General features: G+C 46.6%; 2 protein-coding genes across 4 annotated transcripts; both read left to right on the top strand.

The window, feature by feature from the left end:
• Window positions 1–510: 510 nt before the first annotated feature.
• Window positions 511–5,129, top strand: ethe1 (ETHE1 persulfide dioxygenase). Its single transcript, XM_028980483.1, has 7 exons — window positions 511–915; window positions 1,966–2,110; window positions 3,329–3,477; window positions 3,588–3,717; window positions 4,308–4,397; window positions 4,659–4,775; window positions 4,865–5,129. The coding sequence occupies exons 1-7, from the start codon at window positions 754–756 to the stop codon at window positions 4,909–4,911; spliced, it is 840 nt and encodes a 279-aa protein (XP_028836316.1). The 5' UTR covers window positions 511–753; the 3' UTR covers window positions 4,912–5,129.
• Window positions 5,130–6,402: 1,273 nt separating this feature from the next.
• phldb3 (pleckstrin homology-like domain, family B, member 3) lies at window positions 6,403–24,197 on the top strand. Of its 3 annotated transcripts, none has more exons than XM_028981884.1 (15): window positions 6,403–6,581; window positions 12,514–12,662; window positions 12,758–12,865; window positions 13,248–13,367; window positions 13,507–13,626; window positions 14,441–14,602; window positions 16,586–16,696; window positions 18,776–18,877; window positions 18,976–19,060; window positions 21,151–21,322; window positions 21,905–21,992; window positions 22,131–22,295; window positions 22,635–22,842; window positions 22,929–23,014; window positions 23,118–24,197. In XM_028981884.1, exons 2-15 carry the CDS (start codon window positions 12,516–12,518, stop codon window positions 23,250–23,252), a joined length of 1,809 nt encoding a protein of 602 aa, XP_028837717.1. In that variant the 5' UTR covers window positions 6,403–6,581; window positions 12,514–12,515; the 3' UTR covers window positions 23,253–24,197. The 3 variants fall into 3 exon arrangements, 2 of the variants coding, with proteins under 2 accessions (XP_028837717.1, XP_028837716.1); XM_028981883.1 differs by having other exon boundaries at window positions 13,507–13,635; XR_003749944.1 differs by lacking the exon at window positions 6,403–6,581 and having other exon boundaries at window positions 12,516–12,662; window positions 13,507–13,635; window positions 22,895–23,014; window positions 23,118–23,179.
• The last annotated feature ends 1,610 nt before the right edge of the window (window positions 24,198–25,807 follow it).

Below are 25,807 nucleotides of genomic sequence, written 5' to 3'. Positions count from 1 at the left end.
GGCCATTTTTATATGTAAATTTAAACACTTTGCACCCGATGTTATTTTTATAGAGAGTCTCTCGCCTAATCTCGCCTTCCGGACTCGGCATTGCGCAATAACGCATTTCTCCACACGGCCAAGACGCTTTACCGAGAGAAGACCGACGACTCTGGCCTTTCACTTCCGCGTGAATCACGTGGGGGTGGACATAGCGCACTTGATTGGCCAAAAGATCAACTAACGCAAAACAATAGCAATTAAGAAATTTATTTTACAAATGAATTTTTTTTATCTTATTTATTTCTTGATGACATATGTTTCACTCTTTCACAACTTAAGCGAATTCTAGCTAGCAACGATGTGACAAGTGTACGTCCTTCCAGAAACGTCACAAATTATTATACTAAGCACATGGCTATAAAAATGGCAATAATTAAATATACACAAAAACAACATTTACTAATTAATAAATCAAGCCTCTTGGCCGTTTCCGGCTCATGGCAGAGTAGTCCGTCTCGGTACGCGGCGTCTTAGTTTTTCTCTTCGCCTTTGAAAGGTTCCGTGTTGGTCGCCAGGAAATGACTATGCGTGTCTGCATGGCGTCCCGTGGGCGAAGGTCGTGTTCTGCCACGGTTTCCGCGAGGTGGCGTGCATAGCCGAGCTCGAAGCAGAAGAACCGCGCCGCCCCCCGAACCCCGTCGGTCCGGTTCCGCTGCCGCGTCCGCACGTCACCGGTCAGCTCCGTGGCTCCGTACGCGGGGCGGGTGCAGCATGACTTCCCTCGTAATTCGACAGAAAGCCGCGCTGCGCGCTGCCCGCAGGTGGAGTTCGGCCGCGGCGCTGCTGGAACCCGGATCCCCGCAGGCCGTGGGCTCTGTCGCCCGCTCCTACTGCGCCCGGATGGAGCAGGACAGGGGACTCCTGTTCCGACAGGTGGGGTCGCATTAACTTTCTTATTACCATCGTGGTCATATGATATATTATATTATATTATATATGATATATTATACACGTCAGCCCTTATCAGGGCTCTTAGTTTTGTAAACTCATAATTCTATAGAAATCGATCGAGAATTGCTGGTGTCTTCCTCTTGTAAGTCGCTTTGGATAAAAGCATCTGCAAAATAAAGTAAAGTAAAGTAAAGTAAAGTAATCATGTCAACATTAATACAGAAGCATGTAATAAACTGCTGTAGTTCTGGGTGGGTGTCAAGGAGGGCGGGTGTCCGGGTGGAGTAGAACACGTTTAAATGGATTTTTAAGTAATAAAGTAATAATAATTAAAGTGATTGTCACTTGTGATTCACAGCAGCACAACACACACAGTGAAATGTGTCCTCTGCTTTTAACCATCACCCTTGGTGAGCAGTGGGCGGCCATGACAGGCGCCCGGTGAGCAGTGTGTGGGGACGCTGCTTTGCTCAGTGACACCTCAGTGTCACCTTCGAACCGGCAACCTTCTGATTACGGGGCGCTTGCGTGCGTAGATTCCTCCAGACCAGTGTTTAGTAATGTTGTCCGTTGTCTGCAAGGTTCTTATTTCGTTGCTGATTTAAAGTGGGAACCATGACCATCGTGTTTTTCGAGGTGGATTCCCGTTTGCATCTCTGACGGGATGACATGGCAGTTTTAAATGATTTCCGTTCACGGCTCTTATCATGTTCATCGGCACAAAAGGAATTTACATTATGTAACTGCTTATACATCAGCTCTTCAACGGTAGTTCAGTTCTGCCGTTACAGTGCAGGGCCAGTGGCGGCCTGGCGGTACGGAAGTGTACTTGCAACTGAATGGTTGCGATTTTGAACCCCGAACTGCCAAGGTTGCCACTGAGGTCCCCTGGATCAAGGTTCCGTCCCCACACGCCGCTACCCGGGGCCTGTCATGGCTGCCCGCTGATCAATAAGGTGATGGGTTTCGTTTCGTGGTGCCGGAAGTGGCGCGTTTTACATGTGCTTCGGCGCCTCTGTTTTCCCTTCGCAGCTGTTCGAGTCGGTCAGCAGCACCTACACCTACCTGCTGGCTGATAAAGAGAGCAAGGAAGCGGTTCTGATCGACCCGGTGCTTGAAACCGTGGAGCGGGACGTGAAACTCATCGAGGAGCTGGGACTCACACTGAAAGTAGCAGGTGATCCGGCAGTGAAGTGCTAGTTAACGTCAGTTTTATATAAATACTGGGCCCTGTTTTGCTATGTCCAACGCGCATTGGTCAGGTTGACCAGTGTCACGTTGTTTATGCCTTCAGGATTTACAGAAATTAACCGGCAGAAACAAGGATTATTTGTTGCACCTTGGACTTTAAAAAGGGGAGGAGTCTCACGTACCCTACTTCCTGCATTTAGAGCATTTATCAGACGCCGTTATTCAGAGCGACTTACAATCAGTAGTTACAGGGACAGTCCCCCCCTGGAGACACTCAGGGTTAAGTGTCTTGCTCAGGGACACAATGGTAGTAAGTGGGATTTGAACCTGGGTCTTCTGGTTCACAGGCGAGTCTGAGGAATTAAACCTCCTCCTGTCAATACGCCCATGAGTAGTGCAGCGTCCATCTCCTGCCTTCCCTGATACCCCTAGTACACAAACATGACCACGCCCACTACCAACACCAACATGCAGGTTACCAGCGCTCTAATTCAAGGGTTCTGATGGGTGACCTAGCAGCCGTGACATGGTCGCCCTGGTCCAGGAAGTTTGCTAACCCACCACTGAAATATTACAGTTAATATATGCATATATATTTTTATATATATATACACACACACACACACACACACACACACACACACACACACACACACACACACACACACATATATAAATTGTTATATAACAACGGTGATGAAATAAGAATATGATCAGGTAAAAGTACAGAGTCTTACCTGTAAATCATTAATGAACTCATCAGTCTGTGCTCAGTGTAAAACATGCAGGTTCACATCCCATACTGCATTTATAAAAATCTAAAGAGATTATACATGACTATGAATTTGGAAAAATTACATTGAAATTTAACTAAATTAAATCTACTTATTAAAAAAAATCTCTGTACACAACACAAGGGACGGCATCAGATAAGATTTGGGAGTTTAACAGTTGTTTGGTGATGGTAGTGAGTTCTGGTGTCGCGTCCTTCTCAATGCTGCGAGCTCGCCGGATGAGGTGAGAGATGGCTGGAAGAGGAATCTCTGCAGAGAACGCTCTCCCCCGTAGAAGAGTAGCAGATAAATGGATCAGCACAGATGGAAGATAATTGGAAACTTGCATTTGGTAGCAAAATTGAACTGATGCGAGACTGATTCATGAGACGATGTCCGATGGCGCCCTGCCTTCACCCTCTCGTGTCCAGTGAACACCCACTGCCATGCCGACCACATCACAGGCACAGGACTGCTGAAGAAGAGAGTGTTTGGTGTGAAGAGCGCCATCTCCAGGCACAGCGGCGCTGCCGCCGATCTTCTGTTCTCAGAGGGAGACCGCATCCCCTTCGGCAGATATGTAAGGCGGCCCATAACTGGAGGCTCATTACGTTGACCAGTTCTCTTCACTTCCGTATGGCCAGCGTGTCTTCCCAAGTACAGACCCCGCCTTCCTGCTGCTCTGTCCAGAGTCTGGTGGTGCGAGAGACCCCTGGACATACAGACGGATGCGTGACCCTGGTGACCAGTGACCAGTCCATGGCCTTTACGGGGGATGCTCTGCTCATCAGGGGCTGTGGGCGGACCGACTTCCAGCAAGGTGAAGGCCGCCAATTTATTTTTCCGTCCCAGCATTAAAATGCAGCAAACTTAAACTACATAGTGCTGTGTGATTCACACTAAATAATCACCCGGATCAATTAAATAACTTATGATAAAGCCCATTGAGAGAGACACTGTACATGATTAACTAAGAAATAAATGTTGTAAAATGTTGCTGATGAGTCATGAATCTGAGGTCTCCATTGAACCGAATCATTTGAGTCCTAACTACACCATGTCTAAATTGTAAATTCAGTCACATAAATACATCAAAGCATCAATTATTACCATCAAAGTTGCATAACTTTATTTCTAGTCAGTGCACCCGGCAGTTCCTCTGTCCGGAAACGGAACCAGATCGGAACCGCTCAGAGTTCCGGGTTAGCACTCAGTGCACCTGGCGGTTCCACTGGCCAGAAATACTAACTCAAGTGACTGACGCACCCGGATCAGTTTACTGAATAACTCTGGATCCGAGAATCACAGCTGGTGTTGTAGATGCCCCTGTAATGCAGTCCTGTTCTTCGCCACAAGGTGGCGCTCCTTACACCCATTTTCTGGTGAAAATGTTTTCTTCCTGTCTGTCAGGCTGTGCGCAGAGGTTATATGATTCAGTTCATCAGAAGATTTTCACTCTGCCAGGACACTGTCTGATCTATCCGGCACACGATTACAAGGGTAAAAACCTTTCATTTGATGTTTCATATTCTATTTTGCTTTGGCTGGGGGCAAAATGCATAAAAATCCTAAAATACATTCATACATAAAAATATTTACTCACATACCATCTTACATTAAAAAAAAAAATACTTTGGAAAGCACAAACCAGAAAGAATTCATCAAGCTTTGCAACTTTAACTAAGTGGAGAGCCTGAAGTGAAGTCCTGGCCTCGATCACAACTGAAGAATAACTTTCTGTGTCTGGGTCCAACACCGAAGGCCAGACAGTGTCGACCGTGGACGAGGAGAAGAAGTTTAACCCCCGCCTGACAAAAAGCTTGGACGAGTTTGTGGACATCATGAACAACCTCAACCTCCCCAGACCCGCTAAAATAGGTGCCAGGTTTTCTGTGTTTATCCGTGTAACTTGTAACTCGTCTAACACTTCGATCCGTGTTTTTATTTAATGCTCTTTCTTTTCGCAGACGTTGCGGTGCCTGCAAACCTGGTGTGTGGACTACATGATGTTTGAAGTGTGCAGCTAATTGCCTTATAAAACAGATGTTTTTTTATATGTTCTTTACAGTGTGCAGGTTCAATCGAATTTAGCTGCAAAACATGGTTGTAATATAATAATTAAAGTAACTCCGGGTGTAGATGTAGACTTTTTACTCTGACCTGTGCTTATGGATGTTACACAGTTAATGCCTGCTCTGTTATATACAATTACAGATCTACATCTGACTATAACCTGTGCATGTGTTGTAGAGATGAAAAGTGTCAGTCTGTGTGATGAAATATGAAAATCTGGGCCATCATTTGCATGTAAAACCAGTCGGGGAAACACTGGGATGGTTGACAGCCTGAAGATCTGTGTGTGTGTGTGTGTGTGTGTCAGGAGTTTTTTGTTTTCTGACACTCTAATATGACACACCACAGCACAGCACCCAGTACGCACAGCGAAATGTGTCCCCTGTATTTAACCATCACCCCTGGCAAGCATTGGGCAGCCATGACAGGCGCCCGGGCAGCAGTGTGTGAGGACGGTGCTTTGCTCAGTGGCACCTTGGCGGTTCAGGGTTCGAACTGGCAACCTACCGAGTCCGCTGCCGCCGAATGAATGAAGGTGGGGCAGTCGTGGTGAGAACCCCGGTGTCCCGCCCCACACTCAAGGGATAAAACCCCGGGATAGGCCTCTGAACCAGGTCTCCAGGGTATGACATTTGTATGAAATCGTCATTTTATCTGTTAGTTAAGTGGGGTTTGAATCTGTGACTTGGTCGTCTTCTGGTTCGTAGGCGAGTGTGTGGCCTTCACAACTGTAGTACTGGTCCAGTATCTGCTGCACAGAATTATTAAAAAAAAAAGGAGAGAAGCACCAGGCAAGTACTGAACATAAGATGTGTGTGTGTGTTAGAGGAACTCTGTTCCTCCGGGGGCGGGGTGGTGACGTTTACACCGGGACACGCCCACCTCACCGGCGTGCCCATCACGGGACCGAGGGGACCCGGAGACACCGCGACTTCTTTCAGGTCCGGTTCGGAAGATTCCCGAGAGACGAAGAAGAGTCGGGGACGAGTCGGAGACGGATCTTTCCGCGATGTTCGCGTCAATAATCTTTGTAGTTTTTGTGTGTAGGGAGGTGTTTATGACCTAATTTTGCTTGAGGAACTAGCAAATGTTATTGCATTTAATTATAATAATTCATAAGATTACATTTATTCAGCAACGTCTGTGGGGTATGATGAGAAATGGAAGGATTATGAATGAGAGTGTGTTTGTGTATATTCATGAACACATTTCTTTTAGTAAAATGTAATTTCTTATTTAGTTTATTTATATTGATTGTTTAAACTTGATATGGAAACTTAGTATAAAAAAAATGAGCAAAGGCTGGAACATGCCTAGATGCCCCACCCACTACTGCCACCTGGCCCCGCCCCCTCGGTCTGGTTCCCCTACATTCCTCCTCTTCACCTGTACACACACACACACACACACACACACACGGCGATAAGAGGAGAGAAACTCCCGCCCCGCCCCGCCTGGCCTGGCCCCGCCCTCCCGGGGTCCGAAACCGAAAGCGCGCGTCGGCGCTGCGCTCCAGTCGCGGTCCGCGTCCACGCCTGCAGAACCCAGCGGAACCTTCACAGGGACCAGCGGAACCGGGATCTGAGGAGGTGGAGGAGGAACAAGCTTCAGGTACGAATTCGGACTCGGACTTATTATTTATTTCGCCATTTTTTCCTCATTTGTGGGAAAGGGGGAAATAACGAAGAGGAGCGATTAGTCAGATGTGATCGACTTTTATCGAATCTGAATTCTGTGTGGCAGTGCCTACCTACAGGGGGCTGAGCGCAACAGGAACAGCTCTTTATTTATAAGAAAGGAAGGGAAGTTCAGTTTGAACATCCACCAGCTATAAAACCTACATAACCAAGCTTTCTTGTACATATAGAAGTGATAAATACATATAATCTCTGTACAGTTGCCTATAATATTCAGGGAGATGTGAGGTTCTTATGGCAAATGACAGACATGATCAAATCATCTATAAAAGAGGCTGGAATTATAGTATCAATTTTGCTGGACACAATGCTGTTACTCGTTTGGTGCTATAAAAAGAAAAATTCAGATGCAGTGGGTGGTGGTCGTGCTCTTCTATTAATACTCCACCTCTGAGTGGTCAGCTACGCACACACACACACACACACACCATTACACCCTGAACACACACCCACACACATTCTTATTCGTTTTTCCCCCACTTCTCTCATGTTGATCGTCCCAAGGTGAACGAGCAGCAAATGAATCCATGCTTGACAAAAAAATTTGGACGTGTCAGAAACACTTGGCGCTGTCCCCGTTGTCCTGGGTGTCCCCGGTGTCCCCGGCACTCTGTCAGCTGTCGCCTGGCCTCAGGTCACATCTTGGTGTTGACAGTCCCCTTAGTGCTCCATCTGGGGTCATGGCGATCACTGGCTTCCAACTTTTCCGACCTCACTGGAGGTCACGGTCAACCTAGGTCAAAGGTCACGTGCTGCCAGTCGTCTCTCTGCACCTCCACTTTTGGTGGAGGTGAACAAGATTCTTAATGGTTCGAATCATGAATCACCTACTCAACTCAAACCAATGAACAAACAGCGCAGTGTAAGGTTTAGTCAGGTCGAGAATTGGTCTTGACTCGTTAGAACTCAGGCCCGGTCATCGCAGCGTCTCATTGGACGGTGAAGATCGGCTGTGGTTCGGAGTGGTTAGGGGTGAGTTCGTGCTGAATGGTATGTGTTGGAGTGGCTCTTGTCTCCGAGGAGTAGCTTTTTACACGTAGACGCCCTCCAAATTCTTGGCTCGGATCGGAGTGAAAAACAAGAATCTTAAAAGGGAACGCAGCCCTGACGCAGCCACACCTGTGAAATGTCGGACACCTTTGACGGCAAAAAGCAGACAGAACGAATGAGCTGAGTGCTCTGCAGAGTCATCATTACGAGACAGAAATAATTGCACTATTCATCGTCTTATCAAGCCACCGTTTTCGCTGTCCAATGAGATGCTGCGATTACTGGACCCAGATCAAGATGCATGATGGGTACGACTTATTTTTTTCTGATAAAATTTGTGAAGTGGGAACTTTGCGTCAAACACACGATGATAAAAATGTGCTGGAAATCTAGACAGGACTGGGCGGGGAGATCAGGGTCAGTGTAAACAATGAAGAAGCATGGTGGGCTTAAGGGATCCACTGCCCACACACACACACACACACACACACACACATGATCCACACTGCCGCACTACCTTCAAACTTTACCGTGACTCTCATTGTGCTCATGAACAAATGAATGACCAAATCAAAGGTCTGCATGTTTGCCACTTTCTTCATATGAGCTCTGTTGTGTAAAAACGAATGGCTTTTTTTGTCTGTTGATTTCCGCCCAGCTGTGCAGAGCAGGTTTTGTGGAATCTGCGAGAAACAAGGAGACTTTTTAGCACTGACATTAATAGAGCAATGCATGCAAATGAGACTGAACTCTGCATGAACACTCGGCTTAGCAGTAATGGGGTTAGTTACAGTCTATTGACATTATGTATGTATGACAGTATATACATGTACATGTGAATAGTCAATATATATATACATACATAAATATACATATACATACACACACACACACACATATATACACAGTACAGGCTATATATATATGTGTGTGTGTGTGTGTGTGTGTGTGTGTGTGTGCGTGTGTATGTATATGTATATACACACATATATACACAGTACAGGCTATATATATATATATATATATATATGTGTGTGTGTGTGTGTGTGTGTGTGTGTGTGTGTGTATGTATATGTATATTTATGTATGTATATATATACATACATATATATATATATATATATATATATATATATATATATATATATATGTGTGTGTGTGTGTGTGTGTGTGTGTGTGTGTGTGTGTGTAGTACAGGCCAAAAGTTTGGACGCACCTTCTCATTCTATGTGTTTTCTTTATTTTCATGACCATTTACGTTGGTAGATTCTCACTGAAGGCATCAAAACTATGAATGAACACATGTGGAGTTATGTATTTCACAAAAAGTGGAGACCTGGCCTCCACAGTCACTGGACCTGAACCCCATCGAGATGTTTGGGGTGAGCTGGACCGCAGAGTGAAGGCAAAGGGGCCAACAAGTGCTAAACACCTCTGGGAACTCCTTCAAGACTGTTGGAAAAGCATTTCAGGTGACGACCTCTTGAAGCTCATCGAGAGAATGGCAAGAGTGTACAAAGCAGTAATCAGAGCAAAGAAACTAGAATATAAAACATGTTTTCAGATATTTCACCTTTTTTTGTTAAGTACATAACTCCACATGTCTTCATTCATAGTTTTAATGCCTTCAGTGAGAATCTACCAATGTCAAACAATATCAAAAGGATCCGCCCTTATCTATCAGCACAGGCCACCCAGATACTAATCTCACGACTGGATTACTGTCACTCCCTTCTAGAAGGTCTACCTCTGACTGCCATCCGGTCTCTACAATACTCACAATAAGTTAGGGATATTGTTATTTACATGAGTACTTTTCCTATTTGCACTGAATTTTAATGAAATAAGTAAAAGTTCCCTTTGGTATTATTGATAATGTATGAGAAGAAACACAATTTTCATTAGTTTAATATTTATTTCCCGCAAAATTTGGACAATAACAGAGATAGCGGGTGTTTCCACCAATGACAGCTTGACAGTGACGTCTCATGCTCCTCACCAGCCTCATGATGTTCTTCTGAGGCAATGCGTTCCACTCTTCCACAAGTGCTACATGCAGTTCTGCCAGGTCACGTGGGGGTGGGGTACGATCATTCAGTTTCCTGAAGGCGTGCCACAGCCAGGTGACGCTGGGTTCATGGCTGTTTGAAAGATGAACTTGGAATGACTTACTGACAAAACCAGCTTTTTATACCCACAGAATGTTGAAATTGATGCCACATTGAGAAAGGGTGTCTCTTGGTTTTGGCCCCAATATAAGGCACACATGTACACAATGAGACAATTACATGGAAATTACATACAAAATGAGGTGTGCCTATCACCCCAATACAATTACCTCCCTATCCCAGATATGTCTGAAGTGAAACAAACACTGTATGAATGACATCCACTAAGTCTCTCACAATTTCCCCAACTTATTGTGAGTAGCGTAATAAAAAATGCAGCAGCATGACTGGTTTTCAACCCTCCCAAATTCTCCCACCCCACCCCACTGCTATGCTCCATCCACTGGCTCCCAGTACCCCCCCGCATCAGATTCAAACTACTTACATTGGCCTAAGAAAGCCAAATATGGGGTTTCACCATCTTACCTCAGAGCCTACCTCGCACTGCACCTCGTACCCCCCAGACACTCGTTTAGAGTATCTCTGTCTCGGTCTTGATGGTGGAACGAACAGTTGCTGAGTATTTTCAAACGGCAGCTTAAGACCTTCTTCTTTAGAGAATACTTAGACTAACCTGTAACTTTCTTATAGTCTGACTTATGGAAGTAGCCTAGTGGGTAACACACTCGCCCATGAACGGAAGACCCAGGTTCAAATCTCACTTACTACCATTGTAGTTACGCTGTAACTACTGATCCTAAGTCGTTCTGGATAAGGGCGTCTGGTAAATGCTGTAAATGAAAAATGATTGTATTCATGGTTTGAGTCCTAGTGAACCAGAACCGATTTCTTCACTGATGGTAACATGAAAGTCGTAACATAATACATAACATAATACAAGGACCCAACTCAGCAGTACGTGGCACGAAGGAACACATACAATGTGTGTGATGTGTGTTTGTGACAGAAGACCAGTTCAGTTTCTGAGGAGAGTAGTGATTGTAGGAGTGTGTGTGTGTGTGTGTGTGTGTGTGTACAGTGGATCCCGTTAGCTCTCCCTGTTTACACTGGCCCTAATCTTCCCGGCCACTCCTGCCTAATTATCACCAATTTGGACTTTTTTTCCCCTCCTTTATCATTTCCTTTTATCCAAGTTCACTTGATCTTCAGTGTCCCTCCTGGTTCCATCAACCTTGTTTCAGTCCCCGGTGAGCGCCTTGCTTTTGTATGACGTTTGTTGTGTTCGGCGTGGCTCTAACCGGACTTTACTCTGTCTGTGGCTGCGTTGATGTATCTGAAGTGGACCCAAGGGCAGGCAAACAGTGCCGGGGGGGGTTGGTTGTTTCTATCTTCGGTTGTTCAACGTATCACTGAGGGGTTAACACCAGGGACAAATTCACCCACAAAGGCTTCATTCAACCGGCAGCACAGAGGCCTGCTCTACAAAAAGACGTGCGGAAAAGACCTATAAATACTCCAGCGTTGCTCCAATGGCCTGTAATTCACATATGTTGCATAATGCAAAGTCACACTGAGGTTCTCGGGTCTGCTTGAAGAGCGATCATCTTCCATGCACATGGCTCTCAGCTGTTCTACCTGAACACGTGCTTCTTACTGCAGAAGAAAAACTAATGTTTACAGAACAAGACGTCACACCTCAGCTGAACACGTTCTGGATCTGAGCACCACAACGTGCAAGAACTAGCTACGTAAAAACTTCCCACAGTCAAAAGTTGAACCGTACTGCAGACCAGAGCATGGGAATATTCCAGTGCTGAAACACTCATTTCAGCTCGCTTTACGTATGGCACGTAACACAACTCTGATCCACGTGATCCGAAACAGCCATGACACTGCATGTTTGCATTGCATGTGAAAGTGAAATCGATTATTTGTCATATGTGATACACAATACACACAAAAAGTGTGTCCTCTGCAGTTAACTCGTCACCCTTAGTGGTACTACACAGTTATTACAGTATTTGTCACTTCTGTACTGCCTGCAGGACTTATTCCTCACTTAGAAAAAGAACTGCTTTTTGCAGTTGTGAATGTCTCTCACTCTCTCTGTTTGTAGAAATAGAGCCTCCTCTCTGACCTCCTCTCTCTCTCTCTCTCTCTCTCTCTCTCTCTCTCTCTCTCTCGCTCTGTGTCAGTGTGCCAGTCGGAACGCTTCACATCAGAGTTTTATATTTATCCCCACGACTGCCACCTGATCTCCTAATAAGGGCCGAGGCGGGGAGGGTGGGAAAGCAGGAGCACGTTCCCACACTCGCCATTGTGTGTGCAGACAGCGAGAGAAATGCGCGGAGGGCGGGGAGCCGGTTGCGGCGTCTCTGAAGTCCGTACGCAGGTCGGCCACATCAACCGGCCCCCGCCTGAATACGCCGCTCGTTGCGTTTGAAGTCGTTTGGTGTGCAGGAATGTTTAGAAGGTGACTGGTGGGTTTTGAGTGGTCCGTAACGCACTGTACGTCACCGCGCAAATCTGAAAAGCTTTTGTGTCACATGACCGCAACATCGTGTGCCTACAAGGTTCCAAAGGCCTTTCACTTTCTTTTCACGTTGCACTGTTCTCCGCAAAATAGGGTGGTTTCCAGGAGGACAGACTGGGGCTTTTCTCTTATTGTTTCACGTGCGGTCAGTGGGAGCCGAGGGTCACGTGACCTGCTGGTCTTTTTGGTCCTGAGCGGCATTCAACGACCGCAGTCACCACAGCACTCGTTAGCCTGTCTGTCTGTCCCATCAGACATGCCCGGTCACAACATGGACACACCAAGGAACCAACTGGAGCCGCTGCGGAGGCCGACTTGGGCGATACGATTGGCTGCTGGCAGGAGCCCCGCCTCCTCAGGGGCCGACTCGGACACGGAGGGCAGCAGCACGGACAGTGAAAGGGTGAGGAGGGACGTGGTTCCCCGTGAGTTAATTACAGAGCGAGAGATAGAGGCGTGGTGTCCCTTCATCCCTCCCCTCTCCTCTTCCCCACTCAGCCTCACAGCAGAAGGTCAGACTTTGTGTCAAAGGTCGCGACCTCTCCCTCCATGGTGCAACGCCGGATTATGGAGATCGACCAGCAGAGGGAGGAGCTTAAAATCGAGGTGAGTTGATTGCATGGGGGATGCTGCTAGTGATGTCACTCCTGGACTCGTGGTGGGGTTGCGGCACGTCACGCCGCAGTAACGCGGGTCACATGCAGGAAGTGAGGCTGACTTCCTGAGCGCGAGAAGTGTGCGAAGTGTGTGCCTTCTCACTTCTCCACCAGACATCGGCAGCGCAGCGCGGTCAGCGGTGGCTGCTGTGTGTGTGGGAGTGCGTTTGTGACCTTGTCCCTCTGTGTGTACAGCTGCACGTCTCACTAGATATGTCTCAGTTCGGGGACGCGGCTGTAGCTTCTGCAGCTTTAACCAGTCCTGCAGTTGTCATGACACAAGTATGTATATGTATGTATTCTGTGTGTGACCTGCTCTCCCCTCATTGCAGCTCCAGCTGGAGATCGCTCTGCTGCAGGGGGAGCTGCAGACGGAGAGGGACAGACTTCAGAGCCACATGCAGCAGCTGCAGGCCCTGCAGGGGACGCACAGACAGGCAGACAGACAAAAGGTGGGAAACTCAGTTCTGCCCTACTGGTTCATGAGATTCTGTCCGGCTGAATTGAAAAACGAGACAAAGTTCTGCCTGTGTGTGTGTGTGTGTGTGTGTGTGTGTGTGTGTGTGTGTGTGTGTGTGTGTGTGCATGCAGGAGCGTGCACAGTTGGAAACAGAGCGTACTCGCGTGGAGGAGCTGAAGAGGAGGTGCAAGGAGCAGGAAAAACTGATCCTTGCCCAGCCAGATGGTCAAGGACAGCAGCTACTGCTAAAGGTGCAACAGGTATACACACACAAACACACACATGCACACACACACACACACACACATATAAGCCCACACACAAACACTTACACACAAACACACAGATCTTTGCAAGTTTTGTCATATGTAGGTTGGCACCTGAAAAAAAAGAGCTAAAATCCAGCAGACACGGCGCACGGCGTATTATAAACACCAGACAAGGACTTATGGGGCACGGCATCATCGCTGCGGCCGGACTTCATTCTTCCAATGCCAGTGCCAAGCCTGTCTGAGCGACCATTACTCAGCTGGAGTGTGTGTGTGTCCTGTTCCTGATCAACCTGGACTGTCACATAAGAAGAAATGCAGACGCTCATGAACACAGCGTGTCCCCATCCTGACTTGTGCCCGAATGCAGAAGCTGTCCTGAAACGCGCTCTGCTGGCGGTAGGGGTGTTGAAATGAATCACGATTCTGCATCGATTCTGCGGCTTTAGAACTTAATCGATTATATCAAAATGACGTCGCTGAGATGTACAGCACCACTTCGAGTTGGAATTCGGCCTTGTCCACACGGACATGTCAAATGAACACCCTCTGAGCGCCATACGTGGTTTTGCTGCGCTTTGCAGCTACGTTCAATTGCCGTTTCCGTGAGGACGCCTTGATTTTCATCAGAAAAAAAGTCGGTGTTCAGTCCGCGCTGCAAACACCAGAAAACATAATGTAATGTGGAAATATGGATGCAGTGATAATCGATTGATAATCGTAATCGAATCGTGAGACCAGTGAAGGTCCACACCTTGGAGCGTTCCAGCCATTCCTCTTGTTGTCTCGTCTGCAGGAGAAGGAGGCTGCAGAGGCCGCGGCTCGGGCCTTTGAGGACTGGGAATTCCGGGTGCTGGAGAGGGAGAGTGTGATAGAGGAGGAGGTGGAGGTGAAGGAGTGTGATGGGGAGGGGGAGAGAGAAATGTCGTGTCAGCAGGACACCGTCCACGCCGCGCAGGTGAGTAAAACAGACGGATGGATCAGTAACGATTATGAATACTGGAGTAAAATAACAGCATACATCATTACACCTCAACTGACAGCTCCAGATGTCAGTTTATTTAAACTAGGTGTGTGTATATGTGTGTATATGTGTGTGTGTATGGGTAGAGGCATCATTAAAGTGAAGTGATTGTCACATTGTCACACCGTGTGCAGCACCACAGCACATGGTGCACACAGTGAAATTTGTCCTCTGCATTTAACCCATCACCCTGAGTGAGCAGTGGGCAGCCATGACAGGTGCCAGGGGAGCAGTGTTTGGGGACAGTGCTTTTGCTCGGTGGCACCTCAGTGGCACCTTGACGGATCGGGATTCGAACCGGCAACCTTCTGATTACGGAGTCGCTTCCTTAACCGCTAGGCCACCACTGCCCCACTGACCACTGACACACACACACACACGCTTAAACAACATGGACACATCACATGAGGAAGCAAATGAGAGAGAGTTAATATGACACATGATCACGTGATGCGGTTTAATGTGTCCACGGCTGAAAACTGATCTTCCTTCTGATGCCTTCTTTTCACTTCTCCGCAATGTCCAACGGCCATTAAATAAATTAACATGAATTAACAGAGGTTGACTACAAATATACAAATATACTACGTGGTTGTGTGTCACATCCTTTTTATGAAGCAATTTTCAAAAGCAATAAGTAGGGATACAGGAATAAACGTAAATAGACAAACTATTATCTAATTTTCTTTATCTAATTATCTAATTGTGAAAACATACAGTGTTTAAGCGTTTTAAGGATGTACCGCTACTGAGTTGTCAGGTGATCAGGGCAGCTTAGTACACAAGCCAGACTTATTTACTGTATTTACTGCATATAATCAATAGCTAGCTGTAAAACATTGATTATTGCATTTTTTCATTGTTGATCATTGTCGGATCCAAAAGTGTGAAATGCTACATTTCAACAATGTAGAACTAGAATGCATTTTTTTTATTTATGACATATATTTACTTTGCTTTACTTTTCTTGGCAGATGCTTTTGTCCAAAGCGACTTACAAGAGGAAGAAACCAGCAATTCTCATTCGGTTTCTATAGATTTTGAGTTACAAAACTAAGAGCCCTGATAAGACCTAACTTGTCAGGAATAGAACATGCTCGGGAACTGTTAAGTGCTAGACAAATTATAATTTTTTTTGTGAGTGTGTGTCTGCATGTGTGTGTGTGTGTTAGACTCGTCTGAAATACTGAATACAAGTGGGTTTTCAACTGCTTCTTAAAGGTGGTGGTAGTCTCGGCTAATCGAATGGAGCCGGGCAAGTTGTCCCACCAACCAGGGACAACAAAGGAGAATAGAGTTGATCGGAGACCCCGTGAAGAGGGAATTTTTAGTCTCATTTCGTTTGCAGATCAGAGAGGGTATGCAGGAGTGTAGCTGGCTAGTAGTGTATTGATGAAATTGGGTGCACTTCCATTTATAGCCCTATAGACAAGCATCAAGGATTTAAACTCAATGCGAGCAGCTACCAGTGGAGAGAGGTGAGAACAGGTGTGACATGGGTGACATATATTTCAGTTTAAATACTGCGTGGTAGTAGCCTAGTGGGTAACACACTCGCCTATGAACCAGAAGACCCAGGTTCAAATCCCGCTTACTACCATTGTGTCCCTGAGCAAGACACTTAACCCTAAGTTGCTCCAGGGGGGGACTGTCCCTGTAACTACTGATTGTAAGTCACTCTGGATAAGGGCGTCCGATAAATGCTGTAAATGTAAATGTAGTTGGATGGATGGATGAGGGTGCGGTGTATAGGTGACGACTATTCTTCCCTCTGCCCCCTCCCACAATCACACCGCTGTGTCAAGTCGTCTCTGCCTCTCCTCTCCTCCCCTTTCAAGCCGCAGACTTACGGCAGAACATTACTTACACATGACATCAAGCCAAATATCATCAGATCTGAACCAATTCTTCCTGCAGGAGCGCATGCGGCAGCTGGAGGAGCAGCTGAAGGAGATGGAGAGGGAGCGAGACCGTGAGTTGAACGCTCTGAGGCAGGAGAGGAGAGAGCTGATCCACCGAACGCACCGGGTACGAGACTTTCAACACAGATTATACAATTAATGACATGGGGCCGTGGTGGCCGAGTGAGTAAGGAACTGAACGCGTAATCGGAAGGTTGCGGGTTGAAATCCCGAACCACCAAGGTGCCACTGGCTGTGATGATTCTCCATCATCCAGGTGAAATTGTCTGAAAGTGGCAACTGGACTTCTTTCTTTGATCTTTTCTGTGGTAACAAGCCAACTTCCCTCAGATTGACAAAGTTCTGGGATGCAGAATGAAAGAAAGTCCAGTTGCCACGACTCAACTTTCAGACAAGGTGCCACTGATGCCCCCTTGATCAAGGTACCGTCCCCACACACTGGCCGCATTTCTATGGCTGCCCACTGCTCACCGCTTAAACGCAGAGGACAGATTTCATTGTGTCACCGTGTGCTGCAGTGTTTCACAATCACTTTCATTTAATATCCGGCAATAAACGGCTTTACAGCTGCTTTTCTATTCCTTCGGATTCATAGGGAGAGGATAAAGGGAGGGAGAGAGGGAGGGAGGAAGGGAGGGAGCGTTGCTTAAGACAGGAGGGAGGAACTTAGGGGGGAAAGAAGCCAAAAGAGGAGGGAGAGCACAAGACTCGGAGAAAGAGAGAGAGAGAGAGAGAGAGAGAGAGAGAAAGAGAGAGAGGGCACGACAAGCGGAAGATAAACAGGAGGAACTCTTAAGACTGGAGGACGGCCGGGAGGGCGAGGGACCGGGTGACCACATTCTTAACGCAGGTCTGCTAACGCTGCTCTAATAGAGCCTGAGGTCCATTAGGGGAGAAACTAGGAAAGGAGTGACTGTTGGACCATCTCGACATGTGAGTGTGTGTATGTGTGTGTGTGTGTGTGTGTGTGTGTGTGTGAGAGCCCGGGTCTGATAGAACATACATTGTATTTAAGCGAGTTGTGTTCTCTCTGTGTATGAGTCTGCACATGTTTGTGTGTGTGTGTGTGTGTGTGTTTGTGTGGGTGGGTGTGTGTATGTGTGTGTGTGTGTGTGTGTGTATGAGAGCCCAGGTCTGATAGAACATACATTGCATTTAAGCAAGTTGTGTTCTCTCTGTGTATGAGTCTGCACATGTTTGTGTGTGTGTGTGTTTCGTGTGGGTGGGTGTGTGTATGTGTGTGAGTGTGTGTGTGTGTGTGTATGAGAGCCCAGGTCTGATAGAACATACATTGCATTGTGTATGTGTGTGTGTGTGTGTGTGTATGAGAGCCCAGGTCTGATAGAACATACATTGCATTTAAGCAAGTTGTGTTCTCTCTGTGTATGAGTCTGCACATGTTTGTGTGTGTGTGTGTTTCGTGTGGGTGGGTGTGTGTATGTGTGTGAGTGTGTGTGTGTGTGTATGAGAGCCCAGGTCTGATAGAACATACATTGCATTTAAGTGAGTTGTGTTCTCTCTGTGTATGAGTCTGCACATGTTTGTGTGTGTGTGTGTGTGTGTGTTTCGTGTGGGTGGGTGTGTGTATGTGTGTGAGTGTGTGTGTGTGTGTGTATGAGAGCCCGGGTCTGATAGAACATACATTGCATTTAAACGAGTCATGTTCTCTCTGTGTATGAGTCTGCACATGTTTGTGTGTGTGTGTGTGTGTGTGCAGGTGTGTGTGCTCAGAGGCTGAACAGCCGACCGAACGCAGCTGAATGACTCGTGTTTGTGAGTCAGGGCCGACAGGGAGGAGGGAACGCGGGCAGATAGAGATAGAGAGAGGAGGACGAATGTTTAACTCATTAGTGGAGAGTCCGGCTGCCTGCTCCGGATTCGCCACGTGAAGCCCTTCAGTATGTCACACTCCGCTGTGACTCGTGCCGTTGTCTTGCCGTGTGTCTGAGGGCAGTATTCATGAACACGGTCACTGTGTTCTGTCATTATCCCTTCCAATTCTTGGCATAGCAGCATAGCTATTTGAGAAAATTCATTCTGGAACGACAACAAACAAATCTGAATTGGGATTATCACCGTAAATCACCTTGAAGTTGTAATAAGAAACAGCTCTGTTCCTTTTTGTACTTGTTTTCGGTGATGGTTCATGCGAATAATGTCCTTTTCTCTGTTAACTTTCCACTAGAGTTTGAAAGAAAAGAAACCGACGTCTGACTGGTCCAACATCACAGGCTCCGCCTCCTGCACAATGATAGCCTCCCCACAGACTAATCACAAAACCTCCACGGTACGTGCCATGGCGGTGGCGAGGTTTTCATGGCTGAAATTGGGCTGTTCAGCGGTGACTGTGTCCCCACGTTGCCCTCTCTGACTGTCTGTGTTCAGGAGGGGAGCAAAGAGTCGGGCAGCCTGCCTCGCCGGAGGTCTTCTCATCGCAGCAAACACACCGACAGGCCCGTGTCGGCACAAGGTGAGGCAGTTATTAATAACAGTCCGGAGTGGTGCACCAAACCTCGCTCTTGGCTCGAAGTGACAAAAAGTTGCCGGTGTAAATGATTAATGATTAATGTCATTGTGACTTGATTATCAAAGTGCAGTATTTATCATATCAGCTGACAATTTATTGTTCCACTTTCGGTCCTCGCACCTTGTCGTCACCTTCGCTTTGTCAATGAAGGTTTTGTTCTGTCCACGCTTGAGGAAAGAATTATGAATCTTGCGAGTGATGAATGATGAAGGAAAAATGTGGAAACTTGGCTGTAGTCACATCTATTGATAATGTATCAGTTTATCAGTTCTGTTCAGTTCACATGCATTGATCACGTCACGGTCGTGAACCCAGAACGATCTCAATATGAGCTGAGCGAAGAGTAGCTCCTCTCATTTGTCCCAAAATTATGCAAATCCTGTTAAAAACTCCTTCCCTTCAATGCCTGGTTGAATCAAAAAGCTGAACAAAAAGCCTTTTTTTTCAAAACCATTATAAAAGCTCACTGCTTTGGAGAGGCTTGAATCCGAATTTTTTGCCTTGTTTATTACATAACCTCATGCAATTTCATATCCACAATGTCAAAATAGTCAGAAAAAGAAAGACCGATGAACGAGGGTCTGGTAGTGCTAATACTTTTTAATACTGTACAGTCTATACAAGCTGATGGCGAGAGTCACACCTCCGTCTGCCTCCAGGGCATATTGGGCTGTTTCATGACACGCCCTCATTATATTGGGCATAGGACTTGAGCTCTGAGTGTGTCTAAGGCGTGTCTGTATGGTGTGTGAGCCGGACACGTGTGCGTAATTCTGTACAGACTCTGCACTGTGAAATATAAAAAGTTGGGAAAGGTTCAAAATTAAAGGCAAAGATTGATAATTGAAAGCGTTTTTTTAAGCTCGCTCAAGTCAGCTCTACCACATGGGCTTGAAGTTGAGAGAACTTCGCTGCGGTTTTCACCACTTTGCGGGACAGGTTGCTAACGTGCTGAGAAGTTGCGGTGTCGTGTTAATGATACCTGTGAGATGGGGGAGGAGGGCCGGCGTGGGAGCAGCAGACAGGATTTACCTGAACGTACCGGCCCGGCAGGTCGAGCGACTGGAATCGGGCAGGTTTAAACGGCCCCTCGGAGGGAGACGCCAGAGGCAGGAGGGTCGAGCGCAGGAGAGACGCCGGGCGAGAACTTACATTTCATTCTTTTCATTCAGGAGGTCTTTTCACTCTGCGCTGCAATACAGCCGGACATGTGGATGGAGGAATACTGCCCCCTATTGGCCAGAGTTTCTCCACAAAACATTTACAGCATTTACCTGACGCCCTAGAGCGACTTATAATCAGTAGTTACAGGGACAGTCCCCCCCTGGAGACACTCAGGGTTAAGTGTCTTGCTCAGGGACACAATGGTAGTAAGTGGGATTTGAACCCGGGTCTTCTGGTTCACAGTCGAGTGTGTTACCCGCTAGGCTACTACCACCAACCAAACAAAATCTTACAGATTAAAGTTGTAGTTGTTTGGGGTGTGAGTAGTGATTCGAGCCTGGCCTTGTTTTTTCCACATTTTTCATTTAGGACCGGACAAAATAGGTTTTTGAGCTCGACATTCCAGATCACATTTCACTGCAACTCTCTCTTCTTCTTCCTGTCCTGGTTCTGGCCACTTTTACCACATTTTGGGAAGTAGTTTTTTTTCTTTCTTTTGGTTCCCCTGTCTGTCCCAGTTCCCCTTTTCTTTCATACGTCTAGTAGTTACGTAAAAGTCTTAATTATTCTGTTATAGGGCCTGTCTTGCACAGCAGTTCTAACTCGGTTCCCTGGTCCTGCAACTCAGGACTTTCACATGGCCTGGCGTCCATGTTTTTATTCTTTTGGTGGTTTTGGATGTCCCCGTGGATGTCTCAATATTGTTGTGGTTTTTGGCTGTTTAATCGTGGGAAGACTGTAATGCTGATCTGCTTGACCACAGAAGTGTTGTAACCAGCCGTTTGTTTTAGTGGATTGTTAGCTTTTTGTAATAAAAGGTTTTTGCTCATTTTTAAGATGTTTGCCTTGTGTCTCCCCTTTTCTATCAGGACTGGTCAGGATGCACGCCGATGGACAGTCTCCACAGCTGCTGACTCCACCCCTCCCACACCCCACCCGTCGGCACAGCAACGGGCATGCAAATGGGCACAACAGCGGGCACAACCACGGCAATGGCTTCCTAACACCGTGCAACAGTGCCAGCAGCTCACGCGCTCCCAGGTGGGGGACGTTCTGCAGCTCCTGCAGCAGGGGTCACCAGGCCTGGTCCTGGAGGTCCAGGCTGGTCTTTCCATGTTCTCACTGCACCTGATTAAACTCGAGACACCGGAAGAAATGTGTGTGTAGCAGACGTTAAATCTCCAGGCTCAGGGTTAGTTACCCCAGTTTCACTACACTGTACTGTGGTACAGCCATAGATGGATGAAGGGAATCTTCAATTTTAAACAATCTGTAGTTACAGGGACAGTCCCCCCCTGGAGACACTCAGTGTTATGTCTCCTGCTCAGGGACACAATGGTAGTAAGTGGGTTTTGAACCTGGGTCTTCTGGTTCAGTGTGTCTTAACTGAGAATTGAGAAACTAAATGTTGTATTCTTTTATGCTGTAGTGTGATAGTGTGGATTTTGGAGTGATAACTGGTGTATAAACCGGTCAGGGTCCAGTGGATCATCTGCCATGTCAGTGTTGGAAAATGCCATGGCTGCTGACAGATGACAGGGACGAGGGCGGGGCTACGTGACACCGATGGAAAAATAAATATGTGTGTGTGTGTGTGTGTGCATTTTATGAACTGTGCTCTAGTCCCAGCCTTTGTTTGCTGGATCTGGTGGAGATTGAGAGGAAGCTGCGTGAAGCCAAAGCGGAGAGAGAGAGATTACTGAGAGAGAGGGTGAGTTAAATTAATATCACACAGACACACACACACACCATGCTGACTTCAGTAAATATTGCTGTAATATGCATAATGATAATATAGAATTTAAAATCTTTGTTTCATAACTGACATTGTCACACCGTATGTGTGCAGGAGGAGAGGAGAAGGTTGGCCACAGAGGAGAAGCTGGAATCTCTCCAGACGGAGGATGAACCAAAAATTCTGACAGAGGAGGACGCTGAACCAGAACCAGAACCAGAGCCAATACCAGACCCGGAAGACGCTGTGCAAAGTAGTCCTGTCCAGAGCCCTCCAGAGGTTTTACTGCCACCTTTCACATTATCGTCACTACATTTACATTTACGCCCTTATCCAGAGCGACTTACAATCAGTAGTTACGGGGACAGTCCCCCCCTGGAGACACTCAGGGTTAAGTGTCTTGCACAGGGACACGATGGTAGTAAGTGGGATTTGAACCTGGGTCTTCTGGTTCATAGGCGAGTGTGTTACCCACTAGGCTACTACTACCCACCCACAAATCTTCACGTATCTTCTTATCTTCAGCGTGAATGAAACCACTGGCGCTTTGTTCTGAGCGTAACCGACTGAACTGATTACCTTTCTGCCCCCCCCCCCCCCCCCCTCTCTCTCTGCTAGCGGTGCATCCCCCTCTCCCTCTCCCCGAACTTTGACCTCCGTGCTCACCTGGAGTCGTTAGGCCATGGTGTGGCGGGCTGTATGATGGTGCACCTGTCTCCACGGCGATGCGGGGGCTTCCTGACCAAACGTGGCGGGCGGGTGAAGACGTGGCGGAGGAGGTGGTTCCTGTTCGATGTGGACCACAGGAGACTAGCTTACTATACTGGTGTGTGTGTGTGTGTGTGACTTTTTCCCATAAAACTGTCCTTTTTCATTAGAATCTGTCCTTTTTTTGCAACAACCACCTCTCAGACCATGACGAGAAGAAGCTGAAGGGTGTGATCTACTTCCAGGCCATAGAAGAAGTTTATTATGACCACCTTCGCACAGCCACCACTGTGAGTTTCAGTCTGTGATAAATCTCAGGAAAAATCAATAATCAGTCTTCATTCACCAGGAACAAGTGTTTTAAAGATCGTGTGTAATTGCCCCTCCCACCAGTCTCCAAGACCCAGCCTGACGTTCTGTTTGAAGACGTACGAGCGGCTGTTCTTCCTCGTGGCCCCGAGCCCAGAGGCCATGAGAATTTGGATGGACGTCATTGTCACGGCGACAGACGAGCACTGCCGTTACTGACGCTTGGTGACGCTGACACGTTCAGACGACCCAGGAGACCTGGGCAGGCAGGCGTACCCGAGGGGAACGCTGGACTATCCCCACACTTCCTGACCATTCCTGTGTGCCTTAGGTTCAAGGACACTTAATGTGGACCTGCGTTTTCAGGACACGGAAGGCGGAATGGTCGCTTTGTGAAGACCGTGCTTGAGCTCCCCCTGGTGGTGAGAGCTCTAATGAACAGTGAATGCACACACAATGCAGCAGTGTTCGAAGAAGACAACGTGCGGACATGCGTATTCCAAACAATATGTTTACTGAACTGAGGAATTAGAAGAATCAGGAACAGCAATGCAGTATGTCTCAACTGGGTGTGTACCAGTGCAACATAAAATATTGCTCCATACCAAAGTTATTAATATTATTGTTCTTATTATTAATGCTATAAACAATGAAAAAAAAAGCCAGCAAGACTTATGTAAAGACAGCATCAAGACAAGTCGTTATATGTATCTTGTGCTTTTTGGGGAGAAACTTTTCCCCTTCAACATTCCTATATGAAAGGTTTTTTTTTAATAGAGGTTTATTTTTATTGTTTTATAAGCACATGTATGTATAAGGGAGTGTATTTGTTTGGCCTTTTTTTGTATCTCAGGTAAGAAGTTTCACTGTACTTGCTATAGCGTTGTGGGAAACACTCTCCTGTGAACTATTGTAGATTGCCAAATAATGCAATGTTATGTCATGCTAAAACTCACTTAGCATATGGGTCATGTTTGTTAATGTGACATCACCAGTTCACCCATCAGGACGCTTGAATTAAAGCGCCGATAACCTGCATGTTGGTGTTGGTAGTGTGCTACACCTGGGCATGTGACATATGAACAGGAGGGGCTTAAATCCCCCAGATTCAAACATTGTTCATGCAAACATCATTAAAGTTCATCTTCTGGGTGTCAGAAATAATTACATGGGAAAATAGGGGAAAGTACCCCATAAACAGTTTTCTTCACACAATCAGTGGACACCCTTGATCCCCATTCACCCCCAGGTGCCAAGACAGTAACCAGAAGAATTTGGAAGCATGAAGACATTCCAGGTTCCAGATTCAACTTTTGAACCCTCTTATGTCTGAGAGACGATATCATGTCAAAGAGGAGAATCAGGCTTTTGCACCGGTTCATTAATTTCAATGATAACCAGCAATGTGATGGCAGTCCTGACAGATTCAACAAAATCTGCCCTCTTTTTGAGATGCTTTGTGAGTGGTGTCTTCTAATCCCCTCTACTTATCAGCACAGTGTGGGTGAGGTCATGGTGGCATATAAAGGTACACGAGCTGGCTCTCTTCACATATTCATTGTATATTTCTAACAAACAAGACAAGTGGGGCTTTAAATCGTTCTGCTGGACCAGTTCGTGTGGTATCATTGATGACCTACTGCTCTATCACAGGGCATCCACATTCTTCAACAATGCCCTAACTGAGCAAGAAGGGGCACTAACGCTGGGGTGCAAACTGGTGTGCAAAATCCCTGCCACAACTCTCAGTCGTCTACTGTGACAACTTCTTCCCCAGTTTCAACTTGGTCCAGAACCTCTATACAAACCTGGGTGTCATTAGTACATTAGAACTGTCCAACCAAACTGCATGGGTGGAGCAACCTTGATAACAGATACAGAGCTGATGAAGGAAGGGTGTGGTGCTTTTGACTACAAACCTGTTGAAGGACTGATCGCAGTGAAGTGGTTCAACAACAAATGTGGGAACCTTCGAAACAACATACAGTCAGGTCCATAAATATTGGGACATCGACACAATGTTAACATTTTTAGCTCTATATACCACCCCAATGGATATCAAATGAAACGAACAAGATGTGCTTTAACTGCAGACTGTCAGCTTATATTTGAGGGTATTTACATCCAAATCAGGTGAACGGGGTATGAATTGCATATGTGCCTCCCACTTGTTAAGGGACCAAAAGTAATAGGACAGAATAAGAACCATAAATCAAACTTATACATTTCAATACTTGGTTGCAAATCCTTTGCAGTCAATTACAGCCTGAAGTCTGGAACACATAGACATCACCAGACGTTGGGTTTCATCCCTGGTGATGCTCTGCCAGGCCTCTACTGCAACAGTCTTCAGCATGCTCAAATGCATGCTCAATCGGATTCAGGTCAGGTGATTGACTTGGCCATTGCAAAACAGTCCACTTCTTTCCCTTCAAAAACTCTTTGGTTGCTTTTGCAGTATGCTTTGGGTCATTGTCCATCATTGTCCAACTGTGAAGCGCCGTTCTGAGGCATTTGGCTGAATGTGAGCAGATAATATTGCCCGAAACACTTCAGAATTCATTGTGCTGCTTATGTCAGCAGTCACATCATCAATAAATACGAGAGAGAACCAGTTCCACTGGCAGCCATACATGCCCACGCCATGACATTTCCAGCACCGTGCCTCACTGATGAGGTGGTATGCTTAGGATCATGAGCAGTTCCTTTCCGTCTCCATACTCTTCTCTTCCCATCACTCTGGTCCAAGTTGATTTTGGTCTCATCTGTCTATA

This window comes from Denticeps clupeoides, chromosome 5, assembly GCF_900700375.1.
Source record: "Denticeps clupeoides chromosome 5, fDenClu1.1, whole genome shotgun sequence".
Lineage (NCBI taxonomy): Eukaryota > Metazoa > Chordata > Actinopteri > Clupeiformes > Denticipitidae > Denticeps > Denticeps clupeoides.
This window is presented reverse-complemented; position numbering and strand designations above follow the sequence as displayed.